The 27,333-nt window shown below is 41.5% G+C and overlaps 2 protein-coding genes and 1 long non-coding RNA gene across 4 annotated transcripts; 2 read left to right on the forward strand and 1 right to left on the reverse strand.

Moving 5' to 3' along the window:
- Nucleotides 1–1,954: 1,954 nt before the first annotated feature.
- leprotl1 (leptin receptor overlapping transcript like 1) lies at nucleotides 1,955–7,738 on the reverse strand. 2 transcript variants are annotated; one of them, XM_063190683.1, is made up of 5 exons: nucleotides 7,616–7,738; nucleotides 6,489–6,564; nucleotides 6,168–6,354; nucleotides 3,990–4,102; nucleotides 1,955–2,751 (listed from the first exon to the last, which is right to left on the reverse strand). In XM_063190683.1, coding segments are annotated over exons 1-5 (393 nt in total). In that variant the 5' UTR covers nucleotides 7,632–7,738; the 3' UTR covers nucleotides 1,955–2,750. The 2 variants fall into 2 exon arrangements, with proteins under 2 accessions (XP_063046753.1, XP_063046752.1); XM_063190682.1 differs by having other exon boundaries at nucleotides 1,955–4,102.
- Nucleotides 7,739–8,126: 388 nt separating this feature from the next.
- On the forward strand, nucleotides 8,127–22,861 carry srp72 (signal recognition particle 72). Its single transcript, XM_063190102.1, has 19 exons — nucleotides 8,127–8,241; nucleotides 8,735–8,855; nucleotides 8,962–9,085; nucleotides 9,467–9,610; nucleotides 13,161–13,272; nucleotides 13,667–13,698; nucleotides 13,852–13,976; nucleotides 14,701–14,758; nucleotides 14,872–15,003; nucleotides 15,802–15,930; nucleotides 16,907–16,979; nucleotides 17,094–17,158; nucleotides 17,283–17,378; nucleotides 17,672–17,775; nucleotides 18,035–18,112; nucleotides 18,551–18,688; nucleotides 18,976–19,013; nucleotides 19,822–19,981; nucleotides 21,994–22,861. The coding sequence occupies exons 1-19, from the start codon at nucleotides 8,142–8,144 to the stop codon at nucleotides 22,181–22,183; spliced, it is 2,019 nt and encodes a 672-aa protein (XP_063046172.1). The 5' UTR covers nucleotides 8,127–8,141; the 3' UTR covers nucleotides 22,184–22,861.
- A 2,062-nt stretch (nucleotides 22,862–24,923) lies between these two features.
- Nucleotides 24,924–25,901, forward strand: LOC134440149 (uncharacterized). The gene is made up of 3 exons (XR_010032916.1): nucleotides 24,924–25,019; nucleotides 25,637–25,672; nucleotides 25,723–25,901. It is a non-coding gene; the product is annotated as an uncharacterized LOC134440149 (long non-coding RNA).
- The last annotated feature ends 1,432 nt before the right edge of the window (nucleotides 25,902–27,333 follow it).

The following is a 27,333-nucleotide window of genomic DNA, read 5'->3' on the forward strand; positions in this document are numbered from 1 at the left end:
GTCCGATTTCAGCATGCTACTTGCACACTGAAAAAGAAGACACATGAATAATTCATATTTTAATACAATTTTATAATTTATAGGCCTATTCTTGCATTAGTTCACCTGTCATGCATACAAATATTTATGATACAGATACAGTAATTAATCCTGATGCCCTGTCATGGTAGTAATTATGATATGACTGAGCAAGGGGCTTCAGACATCATGCTTTGAATTTTCACCCTTATTTTCTATCTGAATCTTTAATATACAGCAGATTCTTACTCTGGGTGGTCTTGACTTATAACAGTTGAATGCTGAATGTGACGACTGTGACTGATTTTGATAGACCACGTCATATTTTGCTGAAACCCTTTTTTCAAAATGCACTTTTTCTCGTGCCCAATTTCTTTGGAGAAGAGATCTCCGTTTCTATGATGAGTCAATCATAATTTGACTCGTTTGTCAGCACAAGCCCGGCTTGTTGTACATTTCGTTTGTCATTTTTGTAAGCATAATGATAAAAATCACCATGCATTATGCACATTAAACTATAAATCAACCACTATCGATGATAATTGCCAGCAGACTATTGCAAAGCTAACTTGATTTAGTGATGTTCTTTGTTACTCTTCTTATACGGTACAAGGCCTGTGAATATAGTTCATTTTCTTCAATACGGAACACAAGTTTCTTTTCTTGACTTAATTCCAACAAAGATGAAGTCAAATCAGGAGGGAGGCGGAGGAGACCCAAGGTGAAAGCTGGACAAGCATTCAGCCTGTGCCACCAATGAGCAAGAGAGTAGGAAAATGTGAACTTGGTAATGATCACAGTTAGGTTGACGAATAGTGAGACATCTTATGTTATTTAACACCTTTCACAATGTGTTTGAATGATTCCAGTAGTACTGCATTAGGGCATGTATAAATCAGTGACATTTGAAATTATATTTGACTATGAAAAGGTGAAGACACTTCCGAATGCTGCACAGGAGATGACTACTAAGCAATGGGCGAGCATTTACTTGCATTTATCCTACATTACAGCCCCGAGCGCAAGGCTATTATAGGAGGAATCTTAATGCCATATGGAGGGGAAATTCCAGGATCCATCTGAATGATGGGACAGGTAGGACATGGTTCACAATAATCTACCTATATGCTTCCCCAGTCCATGCACTGGCTTTCCACTCATTTTCATTTAAAAAAGCACATTTCTGATCATTGGTCATTGGAGAGCATTAATCTTCCTAGTGTGGCACAGAGACAGGGCTCTAAATTAACTGATGACTGGTAGAAAAGAAAACGTACTTAGCCACTTTAGCCCATTAGTGAGTGCGTGTTTGGCTAGTAAAATTAACATCTACTAGCCATATAGCTGCTGATAAACAAGTTAAATTTAGAGCCCTGGTGAGGCATATTTTCACACTCGTAATACAACACCCTGTTTATAGCCTACTGTATATAACCTAGTACCAGTATATAACTTGACTGATGCAAGAATAGCCTGCTTGTGTCCTTTTGACCAGCAGAGGGAGGCAAAGGGCTGCTTTCAAAGGCCTGAATTTAGTCAACTACTGCTTAGTGAGACTGAGGACTTGCTTTCTTTCCCCAAACACCATCCAATTCATTCACTGAACACTTTTAGGCTACTGTAATATTTGATTTCACTTGAGTTATTCTTCCCTGCCTCTGAAATGGCAAAAGTATAATTAGGAATAAACAATTTCTCTGAATACTTTATTACAGGCGTTTTTTGAGGATGATGACTTGCTGCATGTCCACCCACAGTAATAAATTCACATTTAACTTTTGGTCTACGGAAAGATTTGATCTGACTCAAGTTTGCCATATTTTTTTTCTATACATGTCAAGGTACAATTCTGAATACATAGGTTCTACACAAATACTCGAAGAGTACTCGTTACCATTCCATATTTTAGGCTTGGAAAATAAAACTTACGGTCACATAGTTTCAAAAATGGCATTTATTTTAAAAAAGAAATCACCATGTTGACTTGAGCCCCTTTTAAACACACAAAGTTATAGATATAAAACAGCATCAGACATCAACGTAAAGCGTCCGGTTAAATGGAATAGATTAGACGCCGAGCTCACCCGTGGGCAAGAGGGCACATTTACGGTCTTCCACGAGGCAGGCCAAGCAGTGTTTTTATTCAATTTCATATCTGGGCCGGCAAAACTTCTGATTCATGCAATTCAGATTGACAAGTTCTCCCAAAGAGAGTATAGTTGTTTTTAATATAAATCATCTCTATGAAAGCTGATGATCTACTTGCTAAGGTATACATTTGCTTTTTCAAGGACACAAAAACGCTGTGTGTATTTACATGTGCATGACAGTAGGCAAAGAACTCCCTCAGTACTGTGTATAAAGGTTTGGATAATTTAGCCACACATGAAACTGCATGTGATTTCAGAAAAGAAAAACAAAACATTACGTACTCTTTGCCAGGACAATACTGCTAACAGACTAAGGCTTTCAAAGAAAAATAATCAAAACATCTTTACTAAAACATGTTAAAAGGTGCAAAAGGGCTGTCATAATGACAAGAACGAACCAAAACGTAACAGAAATATGAACTCTTCAGACCAACACAATGGCTAAGACAGATAAGAGAGTATAAAACAATAAAATGAATAAATAAAAAAAACAGAGAGAGGTACCAGAATCTCTTCAGTGCTTCTGAGATGGTCTTTTTTTTCTCGCTTTCTCTTTTTTTCGTATGTTTTTGCTTCATAATGTCTAGGGGGCATAGACAACACACACATAGACAGTACACAGACAAATGTTGGAACCTAGGAGTGAAGGATGAAGAACTCTGTTGTGCACCCACATATGGGCTTTAAGTCACTAAGAGAGGGCGGCTAATATAGTACACATGGCGTTGACTACCAGATGCGGCCTCACCTAACCTCACCTAATCCCATTATACCTGCAACACCTACTGTCCAGGGAGAACTAATTGATACAAACACCTTCAGAACTTTCTCAACAATAAGTTACAAACATTTAGCAATAGCCCGACTTCATTTCCACCAATCTACTCTGCTATGCGACGTCATGACATATGTGCCATGCTGTGGTAAATGAGACAATGGGGATTATTTGCGGGTATGGGCGACATGATTGGGTTACTTGTATACCATTTACATGGTAAAAGCAGACAGTGTTTTTGACTATGTTGAATGGGATAGGCCGTTACCTGCGTTATTTAAAAAGCAAGATGTGCCGTTAAATTGGTCCAAGCTGTTCTCAGTCAATAGCTTTGAACCCATTTGTGTCAGTATATTCAAGGACAAATGCAAAGCTAGCATAACTTAAAACACACACCGAGCCAGAACCCATATGAAAGGGAGAGCACGTTTTTCCCCAAATGACAAGTAACATGAACCTGAGTACTTGCCATTAAGCAGCATCTTATTTGGCCCTTTGCGCTATTCAACACTACAATCACATATGTTGAATCTGATGCACGCTGTTCCAAATGACAATGCTACAGTTTTAAAGTAACAACCGCTCACTAATGCTTTAAACTTACTAATGCTTTTAAACGCATCACAGATACTGTCCCTGGTCTTTCAACCCCCAACCCCAACACCATGACAAGGTTGTTTCTCCCTCCAAGCTCATCACAAATTGCAATACTGACCCAACAATGAACAAAAGGCCAGAACAAATGGAAATGAATGAATGACATGGAGAAGAAAACCACGATATCATAAACAAATGTCAGATTCAGAACAACCTCAGCATTTGGTTCCCTCTCTAAAGCATTTTCTCTGACATCGATTCAACACTTGCTAGACATTTTATAACAGCTTATTGCACTGTTCTCCTTTGCGACTATAGATGGGCGGTCTCATAAATAAAACAACAACAACAACAAATGACAACGATAGTAATAATAATAATTACAATGTGAGTCATAAAAACAGTTCCGACTGGATTTCCTCAACCTCCCCCCCAAAGCGTCAGTTTACCACTGTTGCCAACTGAAGTCGTCGTTGGAGCCAAACACCAGGAAGAATCCCAAGATAGTGGCAAAGATGACGACGTTTCCTGTTAACACCAGAGCGCAAGCTCCCCAGGCAATCTGTCAGGGGACACATGAATTAATTACTCAACAAATGGTGCCGCTCAGAAACCAACCCCCCAAATGAAGCATTAACAATACAGAAAAGGCAAAGCAGAGGCATGCTTCAAAAAGGTGGTTTAGTTACTAAGCCCCTGCTATGCCAGTTAAGTTAACCCAGAGAAAGTAGTAAACCTGCTCTACCTCACTAATGCTGGAGATGCCCTAGTCCCAGTGCAGACTTTTGACATGGTGTGTGTATGTGTGTATGTGTGCGTTTGTGTGTGTGCGTGCGTGCGTGCGTGTGTGTGTGTGTGTGTGTGTGTGTGTGTGTGTGTGCAAAAAAAAATTGAACACTACAGCTCCAGGCCTTTTTATTAGAATACCATGAAAAAGTTGATTTATTTCCATAATTCCATCAATAATGTTAAACTGTCATGGATTGTAGATTCATGGCCCAGTTTTTTAACTATTCCAATCATTATTTTTTTCCGTTTATATATGTTGGCATTCCAGCTCAAAAAACTCATGAATTGGGGAATTCGCATTATTAGAATATTATTATAATATCACATTTTTTTTCATCAAAATTCGGGTCACATTCAATCAGTTGAAATTTGGTACTTTCTACATAACATGCAATGGTCAATACTTGGTTAGGACATTCTCTGTCTTCATAATGGCCATGATGCGTTTAACATTGAAGTCAATGGCAAAAACAGTGCATGGGAGTTATGGAAGCCCAGATATCCTTGATGCTTTGCTGTCAGCTGTTCTTGTTTGTTGACCTGGTACCCCACACTTCACTCTTCAATATACCCTGTAGATTTCCATGCCACGTTTTGGCGGTAACTCACCAGTTTAATTCTAAATAACCAGAAATTAAACCCCATTGAAAATGAATGGGGTCTTATTTCTGTTGCGTTAGAATTAAACTGGTGAGTTAACACCAAAACGTGGCATGGAAATCTACAGGGTATATTGAAGAGTGAAGTGTGGGGCACCAGGTCAACAAACAAGAACAGCTGACAGCAAAGCATGAAGGATATCTGGGCTTCCATAACTCCCATGCACTGTTTTTGCCATTGACTTCAATGTTAAACGCATCATGGCCATTATGAAGACAGAGAATGTCCTAACCAAGTATTGACCATTACATGTTATGTAGAAAGTACCAAATTTCAACTGATTGAATGTGACCCGAATTTTGATGAAGAAAAATGTGATTTTATAACAATATTCTAATAATGCGAATTCCCCAATTCATGGGTTTTTTGAGCTGGAAGGCCAACGTATATAAAAAGAAAAAAAATAATGATTGGAATAGTTAAAAAACTGGGCCATGAATCTACAATCCATGACAGTTTAACATTATTGATGGAATTATGGAAATAAATCAACTTTTTCATGGTATTCTAATAAAAAGGCCTGGAGCTGTACTTTGAATCTGCACAGTTGTTCTTCATATTTCCTGTGCACTTCCTATCTGCTAGTGATGTTGGCTATGATTATGTCCTCAACTGTAAATCGCTTTGGTTAAAAAGTGTCAAATGCAATGCAATGCAATGTAATGTAACGCCCATAGAAAACACTGGTAGATTCATTCTTCATTCTTAACAAAGCCACAGGTCTCGTCTATTAGTAGTTACCACTTTCTCAGTGTTAACATACCCAGATAAGTGACTCACCCCACTTTCTGGAACACCCCTCAGGACATTTTCCAAGACCATATTGTATGGTAACACCACTACTTAATGAGAGTGAAGGGTGGCCTTCTTTCCACAACCCGTCTCTCTCACATTTAACAGAACATTTTAGTCTACTGTATATTTGATTTAACTGAAGTTTACCATAGTTTTTTTTTTTATATACATCATGGCAAAATATTATCACGAATACATTTTATATGTTCTCAAATGAATTGTACAATAAATGGTATCACTCAGAAACAACCCCCCAATGAAGTACACAAAAGAGCAGAAAAAGTAAGCAGGACATGTCTGTCTTTACACTTACTCAATACAGTAAACAAACAGTGAACGCCACCTTACAAATGTTCCCCCCATGTCGTAATAAAGAAACCTACCACTTCTGCACGGGCGAACACAATGGGTAGCCCAAAGGCCGACACCACTATTCCGGTCGTGAGGAACAAGGCCAGCTCTTTGCAAGCGTTGCTGGCAGAGTCTGTGTCATCGACCACCCTTCGCGAGATGCAATAGGGAATCGGAGCCAGGATGTAGAAGAAGAGGAGGAAGAGGGGCCAGTATCGACTGTTGAGGAGGGGGGAGAAGAAAAATAACAGGAAAGGGTAAACAATAAGCCTGCACGTAATTGCACCCTGGCTCTCCCAAATAAACAGTTGTCCACATTGTTATTATAGGATAATTACTAAGGCATCACTTACTCATATACTGGCAGTGCACAGCCGAGCATCAAGAACATCAGGCCAATAGCCCCACCAAAGGACAGGCTGATCAATGCTGCAAAAAAAGAGGGAAAAGGTACAACTCACTTTGGTTTAACATTCCAACGAAAGGATGTCCATTTCACCAAATTGTACATTACATCCTTGTGTAGTTCAATTTGAAAAGGCCAATATGTAGTGAACTACACAAAAACAAATAGGTTAAAGTTGACTAAATGCTAGGCAGCAAATAATATCAGTAACGACTGAGGAAAGTCATCCACTAGAACTTGCAACTGCTTAGAAGAAACTCATGTGATGAGTCAGATGGTTTTCAAAGAGGGGATTATCAAGTGCCATGACTTAAGGCTACAAATAAGGTCGGCAACAACGCTGAAATGTATGCTACTTGGTTCTGTTCAGTCATCAGAAAATGACACTACACATTTCCTTGCACTGAAGAGTTGCACTTCATATCTGTTCCCAACACTGCCGTTCATTTATGTTTGTTTCAAGGAAGCCGATGGATGAATTGAACCGTGTAAACAAACTAGAAGTCAGCTGCAACATCACTCTCTCCCTTGGGCTGAGGGCTCTCGTGCCAGTTAGCGCAACAACTAGAACTAGCAGTGAAAATGTATTGGCTGCCAGCTAACCCTTAGGTCTTTCAGTAAATCAATTCTGCAATGTGACTTTTCACTTGCCATCTTACTGACTTTGCTAGCACATAAGGAGTTAGCATAGCAGATGAACTGATGCGTGTACGCATTGTTTCTTTGATGTTGATGACTTCGTTAGCCCTTCTGCTGCCCTATACATTGTTAGCAAATGCATCTTCACCTTCTTAACACACAGTCACACAAAAGTAACAGCCCGCATTGTTAGAAATGATACACTGCCATCAGTCTGCTAAAAGGTTTGCCCATATTTGCCACGCTATTGACATTTCTATCCAAAATTAGAGTTGGCCCAGTGCATGCATCACCGTTAACTAAAGGCTTTCGGCTCGAGCTGGTAATAGCTAATACAGGATAGCTATATAAAGACATACGGTTTAAAAACGTTTGCCTCAGAGGGCAAAATAGCATATGTGTAGGGTATTTTAAAGACGAATATCTCTATTTTACCTTTAATGCCAGCCATGGTAAATTCACATGAAAATGTCTGATGTTAGCAGCTAGCCTGGTTTAGAGAGAAGCGTCCTGCAAGAGAATGGAACACCACCTCCAGCATACGTTCGATTTGCTAGCCTGAGCCTCTACGAATTACGCATGCGCCAAATGTGTTCTGGGCAAATTAAATGTCTTTTAATTTTTTTGAATGGGGTCATTTGATATGAAATGAAATAAAATTATTAAATATTATTTCACAATGGCACAATATATCAGCTTAAAAACACATAAAAAATCAGATTCCTCTTCACATTGGCAGTATTCCTTGGATTTCATTTCCAATTTTGTCTACCCTTAAAACATTATTTTGTAGATTATTTTATTTACATTATTTTACTGAAATGCAATGAAATAACAGACACATCTTTAATTTGTATCAAACTAAAATCTTTTAAACTTTTATTTTTCGGGGAAATATATCCGGGTTTCCCCTGATCCTTTCCGGTGATGTCACAGGAGGCCCACATTCACGCATCGAAAGATGGCGAGTGGCACAGGGACGACTGCGTCGCTGTGGACAGAAGTAAACCGATGTGGTCAAAACGGCGACTTTACAAGAGCCCTTAAAGCTGTCAACAAAAGTAAATAGTCCTCTGCTTTCCTGTTTTCCGTTCTCAGCGTTCTCGGTAGTGTCGTAATGTTGCAATAAGCTGTAATGTCATGCTTTGCTTGCTCAGTAACCGGAGCTACTTCGGCTCAGTTGCTGCATGCTAAGTTTCTTAGCTAGTTGTAGCTAACTGAGCTATCAGTCAGCTGTCTCATAAAATTAATCAAGTCCAGGTTGTGTGAGGGAATATTACCCAGTTGCTCAACTTCTTTGTTAATATTAATAGGTCACTATGTCAGACTGCACGTTTCCGACCACCCAAAAGAACATTGGTACTTCAATGAAGGGGATAAAAGTCCAGTGTGACAGTACAGAATGATTACGTGTCCCAGTGGCTAACGTGTTTTGAGCCAGGACAGGCTGTCTTTGCTCGAGCTGAAGCAAGCTAGTTGAAGTGGCATGTGATTGTTGTTTGCCCTGCACAACAGTACACTGATTTCCTTTCTTTTTGTGTGTTTCTTCAACAGTTCTAAACGAGAATAAAGATGACGTGACGGCCTTGCATTGTAAAGTAGTTTGTCTCATTCATAATGGGGGTTTTAAAGAAGCCTTGAATGTCATAAACACACACACTAAAAGCCTACCCAGGTGAGTGCCACACACATATGGTATCTATAAACTAATGAAGTGAACAAGTTTTGTTTCTGGCTGCAGCATGTGTTAACACTCACACTGTTTTGTGTTCTCTGCGCAGTGATGCAATAGCATTTGAGAAGGCGTACTGCGAGTATCGTCTGAACAGAGTTGAAAATGCATTGAAAACCATCGAGGCTGCATCAGAGCAGTCTAACAAGCTCAAGGAGCTTTACGGACAAGTGGTGAGCAAACAGTTTATCTTGATGCCATTATTGGATTTGGTTAAATCGATAACTTGTGCAGCATAAAATGCATTGTGGAGGTTGATTAATGTCTGTGATGGGGTTATGTAGAGCTGCCTTAATGACAGACCATCCCTGTCTCTAGTTCAGAAAGTAGAAATTCTACCACAAATGTGTTCCGACCAACTCTGACCATTGTTTTTACATTACATTATACTTAGCTGACGCTTTTACCCAAAGGGAGGTAGAGAGTGGAAGGGTGGGGTTCAAACCTACAACCCTCTGATCTAAAGATCATCTCTTTGAGCACTGGGCCATGGCTGTCCTCTGAACCAGATTTTTTCCAGCTGATTCCATGTTTGCTCCCTGTCTCCCCCTCAGCTGTATCGGTTAGAGCGGTATGGCGAGTGTCAAGAGGTGTACAACGACCTGATCAGGAACTCTGTGGACGAGTATGAGGAGGAGCGGACCACCAACCTCTCTGCTGTGGTGGCAGCTCAGAGCGCCTGGGAGAAAGTGGCACCGGTGAGTTACAGAGCTTCTGAAATTGTTTAGTGGAGTTTGTCATCTAATCATACTGGCATCACTTTGCAGTTCAATCAGTTTCTACATTACAGTAAATCTAAGGCTGTGGACATGCTTGCTGTGTGCCTAAAACTACACATGCAACAGAGTGCATACTTGACTCATTGGCTGCCAGTCATTTTCATAAAAGAGTAACCCACAGTGCCAGAGAGTTTTTTGGAGGCTCTGTGTGTCAACACCATACCTATCAAAACACAGATTAGATTCATCTATCATCAGAAAAAAAACTCTCTCTATCTACCCCTTTCTGTTCTTTCATAATCATCTGTTGAAAATAAGTGGAATTCGCCAAAATGCTGCCTTCTCACCAAAAAGCGCAGAAAACGCCATTTGAAGTAGAACTATAATTGCAAACGTTTTTACAGAGTCTTCTGCCATCTGTAGCCTGAACAAAAGATCGTTTAGAGCTTTCCAACCTAATAATTATTACTGAAATATAACGGAGTGGGCTTGAAAACAAGAGTGTTTTGGTTTGTTGCTGGCGCGCAGATTGATCATGACAGCAGGTGCACGAAACTCCTCTGTTTACTTAGTGCTCTCTTCTCATTGGGAAACGAATCACAGCCGGTGTTCTGTCGAGATATGTTGCCTCGTCGAGATGAGCGACCGGTAGCCTTACTCGATAGTGGTGTTCTATCGATTTGCGCTGCCTCATCTAAATGAGCGACCTTGATTTTCCGTGGAAGACGTTTCAATCGGCCATGGTCCACGTAGGACTGTTTTAATAACCATTAGGCCTACTTTATTTATTTCACGGACAGATGTGTGCAATCGTTCGTGCGGAGTATAATAGGAACGTGCGGCTGCTGACCACTAACAAAAACGCGAGCCTCTCGTTTGAGCAAGTTAAGAAACGTGCCATATGAAACAGACTGAGCTGAGTTTGCGCAAATACAGGACTGGAGAAAGTGTTTGGGATCAGGGCCTGGCTACGGGTTGTTTAATGCAGCCATTTGCTGTTGATTTGGTTTCAATGCGACGTGGGCCTGTCTCGCAAGGCAACATTGCCATATGAAATTATGTGCTATGGGGATAAACAAGCGCGGTGTAGAGATTCCCAGAGAGCAGATAGGGTATTGTGGCTTTGTTTTTGCAGATGTCTGTCAATTTTTGGGCAATATCTCTTTTAATGACCGAAATCATATTTTCAAAACATCCCCACCAGTGCATTTCTTATTGTACCAAACCAGCCTTAGGCTACTTAACCCATACGAGAGGCTATGCAATTTCCGAACCAGTAGTCTACTGCCAATTTCAATATGCTGCTTGATGAGTTTTGATCAGCAGAGTGCTGCTGTGCGATGCGTAGGAAGGAGGCTGACGACTTCTCTCATTTCAGGATATTTATTCGACTGAACACAGAAATATGGCCATCTACCAGTTGGGTTGAGCCCGGACAAACTGAATGGAATAGGCTGACAATCATATAAATGCCCATCTAGGGCAAGTCCATTGTGTCAAAATACAGTTGATGAACAATCACACATAACTCACATCAAACTGCGGTCGCACATTTCGATGGGCAATCACCCGCTAAAACCGCCGCGAGGGTGTGCGCATGCGTGCGCATGCTCAGTAGCGAAAAGTATCACATCTCGACGGGTCGCTCATATAGACAGGACACCGGTTTACATGTCCTCCAGTACTGTGTGTGTGTGAAGGGAAGGCAGGCAGCCCAGCTTACTGCAGCTTCTTTGGCAGAGCGGACAATTTGCAGATTGACGATTACTGTCATCATGTTTCTGCTATAGTAATCTTGTCATATATTGTTCAATGAATTTTCTTCTGATAAAGTACTGATCACGTATCCAACAATTCACAAGCCGATTGGAGTGGTGAAGGCTAGCTGGTCTGAGGCTAAGTGCAATGATTTCTCATGTGAGCTGAATGCAAGAATGTGCGACCCCCTGTCTCTTTGATGATACAGTAAGCTGATCATACTATACAGATCCATAAAAGTAACTGTAGAATGAGTTAAAATAGTTGACTTACCAAGGCTCCATTATTTAGGCTTAGTTGTAAGTTGTTAGCGATTTCGAGCTAGCTAACTTGCATAGCAAACGTTACAGTCAAGCATCCCCAACTGAGGTGAGTACACATCACCACCAGTCCCCATACTAGTGCATTTTCCTGTTAGATGATCTTTTGTACGCATCATCCTGATATTGTGTAGGCTGATCACATATCCAAAATGAAACGGTTGCCACACAGATCATCTGTGGTTGAACATGATGTATTTTGGGCAAGCTAGCTACAATGCCTACTAGATAGCAAAAGGGGATTGTATTGTATATAAGTTTTTTTTTTTTTGTCAGGCGCCAACGCTAAAATCAGTAGCCTACCTGTGTTAAAATCAGAGGGCAAGAAAGTAGACTACTGTCACAGGTGCTTTAGCCTACTTTCAAAGATGATTTTGCTATGCTACTTTTGAGATTATTACAGTAAAAGGGGATGTTTTATCTTGACATTTCCTCTTGCTCTGAGCTAATGCCCGGCCCTGACTGTTTCTAAGGACACTTCTGCCACCTACAGGAACAGTTAGAACATGCGTAGAGGTCTGAAATTTTAACACAAAATAGGACAGACCGTCCTCAAGGCGCGGCTGTAAAAAAAACGCAATTGTCGACAGCCGCCGTCAAAGTCAGGGGGCGTCAGTATTTGAAATGACGTCAGCAGCCGCCCAAGGCGGCCAATGAGTTCAGGACAATATGAGGACTTTGCCCTCATTAATGTTTTCCACCATTGTTTGACTCTACCGCAAACGTAATACCTTAAACTCAACAAGTTTCGGAAGATCGCCCCTCACGGTTTTGCCAGTATTGCATCATACACACACACACACACACACGTCTTCAAACCTTGTGTGAAGTTTTGTCCCGCACACAAATTTGACATAAAATTTGTATGGCAATGTGTTGCCCATTCAGGCGTGTCCCACAGCAAGCATGTCCCCAGCCTAAAGCTCATGTGTCGTGTAGCCAGCTTGACGTCTCCGTTTTGGTGGGGAAAATGCTTAATCGTAGTACGGGAGTTACAAATGCATCATGTAAGTCAGGGATGGGCAACGTTCATAATAAGGAGGGACGCATTTTTTCAACGATCCCATCAAAGGGCCATATGACCACAAATCAGGCTCTAACTTGCAATGTTTGAGCTGCAGTTGGTTACTTACTGACTGCCGATATTGTTTGGAATGAATAGGAGTGTTCTATGTCGGCCTACAGTATAATTACAATGGATTGATTAAATATTATTTAAGTTGTGTTTTATCCACGGTCAGCACAGAGTGGCCCCTGGGCATCCAGTTGCCCATCCCTGAAGTAAATGTTTGGCTTGTTGTGCCCACCCCCAAAAAGCTGCAGTGCCGTAATAATTGCGTCCTATTAGTAGGTCTGTCAAGTTCTGAAAAGCAGAAGTGTGAAGGTTAATTTTAGCATTTATTCCATTGTGTGACGAGTGGACTGATGACGTTGTGCATTCTCTCCCGCAGGAAGACTTGGGCTTGCCTGAGACTACATACGAGCTGTGCTACAACATGGCCTGCACCCTGATTGGCCAGGGCCAGCTCACCGAAGCCATGAACAAGCTGCGTGAAGCGGAGGGTATGTTGGACGACTCTCCCAGTGTCTTGTTTCCAGAGCTCTTTTTAATAGCGTCTGTCTATTTTGCAGCCATTAGGAGATGAGTCAGCAAAGACAAAGCAAAGCTCCATCCACTGTGGTGTAATGTTTCCTTCATGCTGCACTTTATTATCTGATGGCTGATGCAGAAAGTCGGCAATATGAGCGGGAGGAGCATTCCTCTTTATTGATCGGAATAGAGGGTGGTCTTGATACCATTTGGAAATGCATATTCATTTTTTTTTAAGAATAAGCACTCATAGAAAAGTGGTTTCAGGTCATCATTCTGGATACAGATCTGTATGTTGTGAAAATACTTGCAGGCCATGCTCAAGAGTCGACACTGAATATGTTGATCTGTTTTGTCTTTTAACAGAGCTGTGTCGGAGTTCGCTGGCGGAGGACTCTGTAAGTTTCCCTTTGCTTCCCATTCTGATTCACAAGCTTCAAAATGGCAACTGGAAGTTCATACTGTTAATTATCTGGATTAAAAGACTGTGCTGAGTGAAGAGGTTTGTGTGTGTCTGAGGTGTTTTCTTCTGGGCTGTTTGTCCTCATTAGGACGTGACTGAGGAAGAGATCGAGTCCGAGTTGGCCATCATCCACTCCCAGATGGCCTACATCATGCAGCTACAGGGCAGGACGGAGGACGCCCTCCAACTCTACAACCAAGTCATCAAGCTCAAGTAAGAATCCCTCCTTAGTTTGCAAGTTTGTCCCTCAAGGACAATTTTTTTGTCAGCAAATGAGGCACCAAGCATAAGGTCTCTTGTCTTAACCAAGTATGGTGACAAAAAAGAGACACTGACTGGCCCCTACCATGGCTTAATGGTGGGACACTTGTCTGCTACGCGGCTGACCTAGATTAGATTCTGGCCCAGGTCCTTAGCGAACCCTTTCCAGCCTCTCTCTACCAAACGTTTCCTGTCTCTCTCTCTCTCTCTCTCTCCAACTATCCTGTCACTAATAAAGTCTAGAAGACCAAAAATATCTTTAAAAAAGGAGACAGACTGTAAAAGTTTCGGTTGAGGAGGGTATTAGTGTGTCTAGAGTTCAGGGAATCTTGCTCCTGACACATTGGTTGGATTGATGTGAGAGCCCTTATGCTCGTGATCCATTTAGCATGGGATGCGAAATGTGTTAATTCATTTCTATGCGAAGAGAATTCTGGTCCCGCACAGTATTGTGTAAATGAATCCGCTCATCTCAACCATATTGCAAGGCAAGTGTCCAATAGTAGACCAAGAAGCAGGAGAGGGCTGTGCAGTTGTCCGGGCACAATACAGAGCTATTTCTGTTGCTGCGATGTGACGGCTCGCATCACTTGCAAGATTGTTGAGCACCGTTAGTATCACATGATTCCATCTTCCATGATTGCTGCTTTTGTTAATGCCATCTTCCTGTGTTTAGGCCAACTGATGTGGGGCTTTTGGCTGTGACTGCCAACAACATCATCACAATTAACAAGGTTAGTGGTGCCACTTTCCGGTTTAGAGTTCAGTTTAATGAAAGACAAATACACAGCAAATGGAGAAATGTTGATGGTGTTACAAACGACTTGCATTGCACTCTCCTGCTCAGGACCAAAATGTGTTCGACTCTAAGAAGAAGGTGAAGCTGACGAATGCTGAGGGCGTGGAGTACAAGCTGGCCAGGAAGCAGCTGCAGGCCATTGAGTTCAACAAAGCTCTCCTAGCCATGTACACCAACCAGGTAAGGACGGGGCACTTCAATAGAAGGTGTGATGGAGTTGTTCACATTGGGTTTGAGTGCCAAATATACAAACTTTATTTCATTAAACAAGCAGCAATGTTTCGATCCACTATTGGCATCTTCCTCAGCCTAAGGTGGATCGAAACATTGCAAGGACAATGACACAGGGCTTAAAGCAAGATGGGCTTTATCAAATTGGAGAAAGATTTGATGAGTTGCAAGAACTGTATGCCCGTATTCTCCTATCCTTAAGTATGTAAAGAAGAAGCTGTGAAATTATTATTATAATGTAATAATTTTAGAGATTGTGTAAATGTAATTGTAATGTGAAATGTAATTGTTCACAGAAGTATAACACGGGCGTAATGCTACAGTGAACAGCAAAGTAGTGCTTCTTAAAGGGGCACTGTGCAGGAAATAGTCAAAAAAGGTACTGCAGCTATGCTGCTCATTGAAAATGGGCTGCCTACTGCCAAATTTGATCTTTACATGAAAGTTAACTAAGTAATAAACAAATATTTTCTAGTATGGTCCAAGTACAGTCATTTTTGCAGCTAAAAATGGCTATTTTAGAAATTTCAAAATGGCGGAACATGGAGAAGATCCCCCTTTTCATGTATGAAAACTGCAATTTTTCCAGTCATAATGAATACTTACAATTTGATGGTGGTGGTAAATATTCATGAAAAAGGTAACATTAGTAGTGAATGGGTAGCATGAATTCTGGAAATAAACAACTAAAAATCTTGCACAGTGTACCTTTAAAGAATGAGTGCGTGTGTGTGTGTGTCCCAACAGGCAGATCAGTGTCGGAAGCTGTCGTCCAGTCTGCAGTCCCAGAACCCAGGCCACCCCCGGCCGGTGCTGATCCAGGTGGCCCAGCTGTGTCGAGAGAAGCAGCACTCCAAGGCCATCGAGCTGCTACAGGTATTGGACATTACTTTACACTTAGCTAACCCCTTTTATCCGCAACTTGGTTGTTTGAAATACAACATGGTATTGGTTACAGTCCCTGGTGGAGTGTGGGGTGAGATGCCTTGCTCAAGGGCACTTCAGACATGAAGTGAGATAGGGAGAGGGGGGGGGATTCGAACCTGCAACCGTCTGATCCAAAACCATGTCCTTAACCACTATGCCATGGCTGCCACTGGACAATCATTAAATTGCAGTTGTGTCTTTTGTGGCTGAGGACGTTTTCCTCCTCGTCCAGCTCACAGATATTATTTTTTGTGTCTGGCATAGGGATGTATTTGCATTGAACCACCACAGTACAGGGCGTCACTATTCAGTGTGTGCATTTTCATAGAGAGTACATGTCTTCATAGCATCATGTGTCCTGCTCCCACTCCTTTCCTCCATGTCCACAGATATCATTTGGGTTTCTGGCACCATGTTAAATCAACTGCAAAATTGATGCTTTTGTGGATTAGCTGCCTGAGTTAGAAGTGGATGATTGTCTGTTAATGTGTACGGTTGTGGAAGACCACTGCTGTGGTCGGGATGTGGGCTTGGAGATGAGGCTGGAAAATCATTAGTGTAGGAGATGTGGTTGCCAGTTTAAAAGTTGACGATATGTATTGTCATGCCAGATGAGTAATGACTGGTGGATAAAAATAAAATGGCACCAAATGAGCTCTTATTGCAAATATACTCATACAGACCAAATCATGTAAAACTTAATGAATATTATTGTTTTTAGATCATTATTTCATAGAATTTTCCCACGGCACGCAATACAGTCAGGTATATAAAATATAATTAACCATCTGCAACCAATCTAGCATTGTAAAGTCTGTATGGTATGATTGTGGGAAAGGGAATATTCTGCCTTCTCAGAATTGTGATCGAAAATGTTATGATGTTTTTCCTGTTTTTCATTAGCCCTTTGGTTTTCTTTTTGCAGAAATTTTCAGACCAGCACCCCGAGAGTGCCTCTGGCATCAAGCTGACCATGGCACAACTTTATTTAACTCAAGGTAAGATATAGCGTCCTCTCTGGTGCTGGAACACTAGCATCAGGCATTATTCGATTTTGTGCTTACTTAATTATTCCTTTTGGTGAAATGGATTTGTCTTTTTTCCTCCTTCAGCTCACGTTACAAAAGCCTGTGACATTTTGAGGTCTATAGAAGAATTCAAGCACAAGCCAGGCATGGTGAGTCTTAGAAGCATGTGTTTTTTGCCCAGACACAATTCATACTGTTAGAAAAAGCTACTGCATTTCAAGTGCATGTGCATGTTTGAATTCTTTTTTCTATTTTCTTTTTGGCGTCTTTCAGGTGTCTGCCCTGGTCACAATGTACTCTCACGAAGAGGATATTGACAGTGCTATCGACATTTTCAGCCAGTCCATTCAGTTCTACCAGTCGGAACAGGTATTTTTTTTCCTAAATTTCTGTTGTTGTCTTATTAAACATTTAGCATCAAAAATATTGTTATTTTCATCCTCATTCAAGTACAACTGAATGATTATTCAAATGTTTTTTTTATTTTTTAATTAAACTAAGGTACTTGGCATTAATCTAATGCAGTTCTGAAATGAACAAAAAGTGCATAGTGGTCCGAGTTGTTTTACTCTGTGGTAAGCTGTGGAGAGCACTGTGAGTAGCTGTGTTGATGTTTGGGTTTTCCTGTGCTCCCCCTCCCCTCTCCCCCTCCTTAACCCCAGCCTGGCTCAGCTGCCCACCTGGCTCTGGTTCGAGAGGCGGCCAACTTCAAGCTCAAGTACGGCCGCAAGAAGGAGGCCATCAGCGACCTGGAGCAACTATGGAAGTGAGTGATCTGCTCTCTCATCTATATGTTATGTTTAGCAAATGAGATGTGTACTACAAGATCTAACCTGACGGAATTGAACAGTCTGATGTGAAACCAAATATCCCTATGGGACAATAAAGAATCTAATCTAATATCATGAGTAACCTTATCATGCACTTGAAACATTTGGAGGAACCATGTTATATATAATAAGATATCAGCATATAAGTTGTGATTTCAGTCAAATGAATGTGTATATTTTTTTGTTTATCTTCAGGCAAAACACCAATGATGTCCACACGTTGGCACAACTGATCTCGGCGTACTCTCTTGTGGATACAGACAAAGCCAAATCGTATCCTTTTGGGATTTGCTTATCTTATTGTTGATGCAAAGTGTTGAAATGTCAAGGGCACAAGCCCTTGATAAACTTAATCAGTCTGTACAGCCTGTACTGCTGCACTCAAGAAGTGAAATCCCAGTTAGCCTTATTGTAATGGGCTATGATGTGATCTCATGACAATCGTGACAATTTCATGACCATTAAATCCCATGCTCATAAGCCAATGTCTCATCATGAGTGAACAAAACAAATGTAAAATATCAGTGAAGCTTTTTCTTCTCCACTCTGATTGATTTTGGTATGAGCATACAATAAGTCAGCCTGAAAAAGTTGACAATTGGCACATTACATTTGAAACGCAGTAGTAGTTGTTCTAGGACCCTTGTTTTATTTTTTCCTAAGTATTAGGAATATTGATTTGACTAGCTATCCTTAATTGGTATGTCTCAGCTTAAGCAAGCACCTGCCCTCCCCAGAGACCATGTCCTTCAACGTGGATGTGGATGAGCTGGAGAACTCCCATGGGGCCACCTACGTCAGGAAGAAGGCTGCCAAGGTGGTGGGGGAGAACCTGCCCAAAGAGCAGGGGTAAGACCCATGACACTTGCACACAGTCGACACAGATATGAATGACCTGATCATTTCTTTGGTTTGGTGGAACATTTTTAGCAATAATTTCTGTAATGTTTTCTTGTATGTAAAAAAATGACTCTTTTCAAAATAAAGGATTCATTCTGCTGTTACACACTAGTCATTCACTCGCAGTAGAAGCATTGATGTATGCAATTTACGTGTACATGTCCATACATGTTTACGTCTTGATTTATTTTTGTTCCTTGACGTGCTCTTCACCATGGCCTGTTTCTGTGTTTCAGACAAGGGGACGTGAAAAAGAAGAGGAAGAAGAAGAAGGGTATGTGACTTTCCGTTGTTTTAAAGGCATGCTTTATGAGGTCAATTCACGGTGCAAAATTAGCAGCTGTCAGTTTGAATCAGTACAGATCCTATTTGTACCCCATGTCCCTCATCTGACATGCACCTTCAATCAGACATCTGATCACTTACACTCCATAGATGTCCTTTCTGTGGAGCAAGAAAAGCATTTTATGAGTTCACCAACCAGACATTAGTCACTGACACCAATGGCAAATTACAAAATAATAATCAGGCAGCCTTTCACACTAGTTCCAGTTGGACGCTGGACAAACTACTTAATTAGATCAAGTCACCAAGTAACTGCCAGCTTTCCTTGGCAGAGCAGGCTGGCATCAGTTCTGCACAATACAAAAGTGCTCTGTTTGTTTTGGATGACTATAAAGCGTCCCTTGTTTTTAGACGCGTGCAACGGCTCCATATGCCACTATGAACAACTCTAATTTCACTTCATGTCTTACTTTTTAGTATTCCTATGCATGTGACAAATGAAGACTGCTTATATCCTTGTATTTTGGTCCCTCCATCAATCAAAACTGTACTTGATTGGCCCTAACGTGGCTCTAACGGTAGGGCACTGGGCTGCTACACTGACGACCCGGGTTTGAGTCCATCCCAGGCCCTTTGCTGACCCTTCCCCGTCTTTCTCCCCATCCTTCTCCTACTGTCCTATCACCAATAAAGTCAAAAAGACCAAAAAAAAGTCACTTGCTTGTTGAAGGGTTTGTGTGGGACGTAAGGTGTGTTGACCTGACCGTGTTCCTCTGTTGTTCTGTGGCCCCTCTCAGGTAAACTGCCCAAGAACTACGACCCCACGTCCACCCCCGACCCCGAGCGTTGGCTGCCCATGCGCGAACGCTCGTACTACCGCGGCCGCAAGAAGGGCAAGAAGAAGGAGCAGATCGGCAAGGGCACGCAGGGCGCCACGTCCTCCGCCTCCGCAGAGCTGTGAGTACTGGCCAAGCCTCCCCCCCCCCCCCCCTCCACCGCGTTCATCCAGCTCATGTTATAGTCTACCGGTCACGGCTGTCAACTCTGATTGTCTGGCCAATTCGCTTTGAAAAGCGATTTCTGAGACGGTGGTCTGAACTCAGTCCATGAAATGCCTCTATGGAGAAATGTAAAACTGTCTGCTACAGTTTAAGCTCCAATCAATCAGAAAACTCTTTCCTTTCACAGTCTACCAGCCAGGCCAATGACAAAACTTAATATCAAATGCTCAGATTTAATTGTTTTGGAATCTTGGCAGGATTTGAAATATCAGACAAGCCCCGGCTGGCCAGATTGATTTGACTTGTGAGATGTTGTACAGCATCACAGGAAGTATAGGCGGGCCCATGCTAGTTGTGTTCTCCAAAGAGTTCAGCTGTGAGCAAATGGGCTTCTTCTAGTTTGAAGACCTTTCACTCATTTTTCTTTTACAAAAGATGGCTGGTAGCTCAAATATTCCCAGTGTCTTCACAGGTGTATTGGGTGCTCTTGGATGAAGGGGGTCAGTCCAATTCAACACAAAAGGTTAATCAAACAACTCCACGTAAATAACGAGGCAGAGCCTTTATTGACTTCTGACTAAATCATGATTAACCCATTTTTTCCTAAGCCCTTTTTGGGAAAGGGAGCCCTCTGCCTATTAAATCCTAATTATCTCAGCCTCCGAAGCACATACAAACATGAAATGAGATGCATTTAAAAGCTAGAACCCTCGTTTTGCCTTAGAAGGTGTTCATTCAGCTCTAACTTACCCACATTTTTAATAAAATGGCTCAAATCTAAAAAACCTGAATGCAGCGTATGTGTGTCTCCAGGATACAACGGGTTAAGAGTCAGCATTTTTTGACCACACAGGTCTTCGTCAGTCTCTGACCTTTCAATCCTTATTCCAAGGAGCATTCTCAGTTCAGTTGGAGGTAGGATATGGTGGGAGCTGATGTATTTGTCTAGGCTCCTCACCTCACCACTTGATAAATCAGTCACTGGTCAAATCATGTTAGTGTGAGGGTCACTAATTTCACACCTCCCTAGAGAAGTGGCCTAGAAAAGACTATTAACTCCCATTCTCTACATCAACCAGAAGTGGGGATCTCTATGCTCAAAGTCAGCATAGTTGACAGGTTGGTTGACGGGGGTTCTTATAAGCGCTGCTCTTGCGGCGACTGCACCCTGTGTGGTGAGTGAGTTTCCCCTTAGGGGCTGATTCGCCCACGTCAGGTCATGTCGCCGTTCTATGGCAACTCGGCACTACTCCCTTAATATTTACTGTATGTACCTTGCTGTTGTGTGCTTGTCAATTGTATGGTTTTGATGTTGGGGATATGCCACGAAATTCACATCAACTGTCGACATGGCAATAAACTTTTTGAACTTGAACTTAAAGGCTACTACTACTACTAGTTGCTCACAGCTAAAATCTTTAGAGAGTTGTGAGTAGTACACAAACCTGATTCTACATGTTGCCCCCAGAAGACCCAAGTAATACGAAGCACACTCACTGGCGGTTTTATGTAAAACAAACTGGGTTTCTGTTGCAAATGACAGAAGTATTAAGCAAGTTGACCCTGAGCTTATTGAAAACAGCTGAGCATCAAGTGTGGGAGACAAAAGATGCCACGCGAAGACAAAGAGGAGTGTATGTGTGTGTTTCACTTGTGAAGGGAAATGTCGTTGACCACAGCTGTCAATCGGAGAGAGGTCGCCTGAACTCACAGATAGCTGTGCATTTCATTAGCCTGTGTCCGGGGAAGAGACTTGCCTTCCAAAACAGTACAAAATAGCACAGCCAGAGATGGTAGCCTGGCCTTGATATTACCTTTACTTGGGGTGACTTATAGACTAGGACTTTAGACTAGGGGGGACTTAAGACTAGAGTTTGACTAAGCCGAGGATGATGAATGCATTAAGAATGCATCAATCTATGTGTGTGTGAATGAATGAATTTGTATGTTTGTGTTTGTGTGCATTAGGGATGCCAGTAAAACGGCCAGCAGTCCCCCCACCTCCCCCAGGCCGGGCTCCAGTACTGGGGGTGCAGCGGCGGCAGCATCAGCCTCAGCCAGCAACGTGGTTCCCCCACGACAGCAGAAGCCGTCTGCCCCCTCCACCCGCAAGAAGCAGCCCCAGAAGAAAAAGAAGGGAGGCAAGGGAGGATGGTAGAGAGAGGATGACGGACAGCTGGAGGAGTGAACACCTGTATCGGTCAAGAGGGATCTTGGCGACTCATCATGACAGACTCTTTTTTTCTTTTCTTTTCTTTTAGGTTTTTCTCCCTTGACCTGATGTTTTATGTTTTCTTTGTTTTCATTTTATTTTTTTAAACCATTCATTCTGCGTTATCAGTTCCATATACGAGATGTTGGCACAGCAAGTGGACTGAGCCAAAGTGACAGTATATCAAGTTTGTCATTCGGTATAAAAGCCTGTAAATCCATTTGTCATTTACATTGGCAGGTAATGTGTTTCTGTTTGTTTAACATGCATACTGTTTATGCAAGGATCTCAATTATTTGACTTAAGCATTTGGTTATCTATCTTAAGCCTAAACTAAATTGCAGGCGGAAAACGGACATGTTTTTTTTTTTATTTCTCAGCTGCCTGTAACATTATTGTAAGGTTATTGTCCACCAGAAGAAAAAAAAACTTGCAATCAGGCTGTTGCTGCAAACATCAGAGCATATTTATTTTGAAATCCCACAAGTAGAACTCTCATTACATATAATTTCAGAGCAATTTATTTAGTAAATGAACTCTCCCGTTTTGTAAAGGGAACCACACAATGCTACAGAACGGACCAGAATGGAGTCTTAATAAAGTCGGTTCCTGCATTGCACCACAGCATTTTGTTGCGACTTCATTTTTGTGTGACATGTCACGACTTTCTGCGGAAGGAAGAACTCAATTCAAATTCTGACGTGCTGTGCTGGCGAGGAATGGCGCCACTCTGTGGCCAATACGTGGTATTAAAGGACAGCCCGTAGCACAGCCCTTATCTGTGCCCGTAGTATATCAGTCATTGTGGTTTTGCTGATTTTTATCATTTGCATTTGTTAATGTGGCTCCATATTATATTACATGATGTCACTTCGTTATTACTGCATGCCTTTCACCCTTCTCGCAGCATTTTGATTAAAAAAACACACACACACACACAGTTGCACATGCACACACAAAAAAAGCATGCAGTTTTCCGAGCTGTCTTGGGACAAATCATTGTGTATTAATAATAATATACAGTAATGCAGTATTATGTTCTAGATAGAAACTACAGAGAAATTAGAATGGCAACTGTACTATTTCTGCGAGCCACTTCCTTTATTGTTGTATTTGGACCGGAAGTGACTTTTCCCTGCGTAATCCACCTGTGGATGGTGTGTAGCAGAGCTGTAGAGAAAAGAGTTGTCCTGAAGCCGTTGACGGCCGCGGACGAGCATGGCTGCTCTACATCCGGGGTTTCGCCGTCACTTCATTTTGCTCAAAGGGTCCTGTGCAGCAACGGGGACGCCATTGAGTGTCGTTGGCGTGTCGACCACTTCCCAGGTAAGTTGATATAATAGGGAGATTAATCAAAGTTGTCTGTCTGTGTCAGCGTAAGCTATCACAAGTACAGTCTCTGAGGATGTAATTTTTCCAGTTTGGGTAATATAAAATCACAATGGTAATGTGAAAACCCGTTAATTGTGTGGTAGCGTTTTCAGCACGGCGCTTGGTTCAACTTTGGATTTTGACGTGTTCGCAAAACATCAATGCTACCTTTCAATCTATATTTTAAACGATGACATGTCACATATGTCGCATATTTTATAAGATACCGTCCTGTTGTCTTCTGTCAATATCCCATACAGTCGTTATGTTTGATTTCAGAGCTATTTGCTTACGGTCATTTATAGCTAATGTTTCTAAGCTAGCTGAAGGCTAATGTCAACAAAGTTTTATACTAGTTGATGCACGGAGATCTTTTGTGGTAACTAATTAGATCCAGTAATGGACTACGAGGCATTCAAATGCTGATGTTCATGGCTTCAGGTATTACTTCAGTAGAATTTGGGATTTTTGTGCCATTGAGTGTCTACTGTGTCGTGTGTCGACACAGGCTATCACAAGTACAGTCTCCGAGGATGTTTGTTGTTTTTGGGTAGTATACAATGGTGATGTTACCTGCTCATTTGTTATGCTGACATTAAGCTTACATTACTCGTGTATCTTTTACGATAGCTAGATTCACAATGAAACTGCGAGGCATTGAAATGCTGATGTTCATTTTGTCATTTTTCTGTGTCGAATCTAGATTCTATAGCTATTTTTAAAGCAGATGGTGTGCTGAAGCTGTGAGCTCGTGATGATCAGGGTAAAGTGCTGTTTATACATACCCGGGTATTTTGATAAACGAACAGTTTTCTTCTCTATGCTTACCAAAATATTTTTGTTAACATCATAGGCAAACCTGCATAAATATGCTGCTGAGAGCTGTCATAAACGCATTAAGCCTGTGTGCCGTAAGTGGAAGTCTGCGTTACAAACGCTAACCGGAGATTTTAAGAGTTTTTTTTGGAACTTCATTTATAGAAGGAAAACCTTCGTTTGTGAACGAAAAGGCACAACCGAAGGGGAAGGTCACTTAATATATTTAAATACCCGGGTATGTATGAACAGCACCTGATTTAGGAGTGTGGTTCATATTATTTTCGGTCAGATATTAGTGTGTGACATTACCAAAGAACTGCAAGAATTATTTTTTGTGTACTTGTGTATTAACTACAATCAGTAAAAATCATAACCTGGTAGCCTATTCGTCAACGTTTCAACATTGCAGTGTTAAATATTTCAGTCATTGAACAGTTTATGGTTAATGCTTGCCTTTCTGTTTTAAAGCTTTCTGTTGGTCTCCACCCACCAGCAAACTGAAAACCTGCTGGAGCAATCCTGGCGTATTTCCCAATAAGCTGTAGACTTGTGATTCAAGCTGGAAGACACAAACCACTCATATGACCAAAAGGTAAGGTTACTAGGGTTTTTTATCAAAGGGGAAAACGCAGGCACAGTGCCCTCATGCCAGACATAATTTCTCCACAACATTCTAATTATTGCAAACACATCAACTGTAAAGTGTTTTTTGGAGACAAGAGAATATATGTAGTTAATTGAAATTCAACAATCCAGCAATACAATGATAGATTCGACAAATTGTACTAAACTCAAAATGTAGGGATGTGGTGGGTGCAGTAGTATAACTCATTTTTGCACTACCATAATTTCATAATTTCACTGATATTAACAATATTTTTGAATTGTAAGTTCAACTGTCTGTCAAACATTTATTCAAGTTTTACAACTTCATAGAACTTAATAATAATAATAATAATAATAATAATAATTGTATTTGTATAACACTGTTTCATACAAGGCATGTAACTCAAAGTGCTTAACAAAATGGGAAAAAAAACATCATTGTTAGAGATGGATTTAAAAGGAGAGGTATAGAGGAGAGGCAGAAAGTAATGTCATCGTTAACTTTAGTTAACAATTTTAAGTAATGTCATTGTTAACTTGGTTAACAATATGATCTACCATAAAAGACACATTTTGATTCAGTTTGGTTATATGTTGGTGGAGACCGCTACAGCAGGCTGGTGCAGGAGGTGCAGACCGGTGGTGTTGGTGGAGACCGCTACAGCTGGCTGGTGCAGGAGGTGAAGGAGGTGGTGTTGGTGGAGACCGCTACAGCTGGCTGGTGCAGGAGGTGAAGGAGGTGGTGTTGGCCGCTACAGCAGACTGGTGCAGACTGGTGGTGTTGGTGTTGGTGGAGACCACTACAGCAGGCTGGTGCGGGTGATGTTGACGTTTCCCTCCAAAAGAGTAACTGCAATGATATTACAGTATTATGGTATTGACACTTCACTTTTACTGTAAACATGGTTTTACTGTAGTAACCATGGTCTCTCTATAGTACTCTGAACCATCCATAGTATCACACATGTTTGCAGCCGTTTGCAGCTGTGGTGTAATGGTTAGGGAGTTGGCCTGAAGATCACAGAGTTGCAGGTTTGAATCCCATCCTTAGGCCTACCTCTCCCTACACCTCCATCCATGACTGCTGTGCACTTGAGCAAGGCACCTAACCCCACATTGCTCCAAGGACTGTCACCAATATGTGTGTTGGATTAAAGAAACGGCAACTAAGTGTAATTTAATGAATAATTATGAACCGTGATACGTTTTCAGAGTAAAACCATAGTTCATTATAGTTAAACCTTGTCAAACCAAAAACCATGCCGAACCATGCTCAAAAAACCATGAAATCATGGTATACCATGGTTGATTTCTGTAAGCGATATGACTGGCAAAGGGGGACATGAGGTAATGAATTTAGGACTAAAAATAATTGTTGCACATAGAATATAAGGTGACTTTAAGGACTTTGAAAAAATAAGACTTTGACTTGGACTTGACTTGGCTTTGGCACGACTTGGACTGTGTCTTAACTTGTGACTTGACTCTGACTTGATTGGAAGGACTTGAGACTTAATTGCGACTTGCAAATTAGTGACTTGGTCCCATCCCTGTACAAAGCCCATCTCCTTAACCACTAGGCCATGGTTTTGAGTTATTTATTCCTGTTACATAACCACCAGTTGACATTGTCAGTGGTCTACTATTACAAGGTTCCCAAGGGTCATGTAAAGGTGTACTGTGTAGGATTGGCCAGAGAAGGTATTGCCCCCCCCCCCCCCCCCCCCCTCATGTCTAAACAGTGCAGTTTTGTCAGTCATAATAAGTGTTTTGAATGTGTGTGGTGGTAAGTGTTTATGGAAAAAGGTGAATTCTGGAAAATAAACTAAAATTAAAATATACATATACGCTTATCACACTAAAATGTGCACCACTCTAGATTCCAAAATCTTCTTGTAAACTGTCATACCGTAGTGCAACTTTTTGCAGTAGATGTGGTCATCAGGGTGGAAGTAAGGCCTTCCCTCCTCATGGGTGACCTCCTCCACTTAGGTGGTAGGCCTATGACTGAAAAGGGTCGGGACTGCATCAGACCTCAACCTCTCCTTACCCTTCTTGGTAAAGGTGAACTGGGTCCTTTCAAAGTGAATCTGAAAGAAGGTATGGATATGAGATTACTTGCACAATGTCATTGTAGTACATTTCACGTCAAGCACACCCACAAATTGACTGAGTTACTTACAGTTAAGCTTCATCAGCTACAGTGAATAGCATGACAACCTGAAACTTTATGAAACCATGAGCCCAAAGCTAACATTACCTCGCAAAGTTTTGTATTGTCCGCACAGAAGTTCTCTCTG

The sequence above is a fragment of the Engraulis encrasicolus genome, chromosome 23, assembly GCF_034702125.1.
Source record: "Engraulis encrasicolus isolate BLACKSEA-1 chromosome 23, IST_EnEncr_1.0, whole genome shotgun sequence".
NCBI lineage: Eukaryota > Metazoa > Chordata > Actinopteri > Clupeiformes > Engraulidae > Engraulis > Engraulis encrasicolus.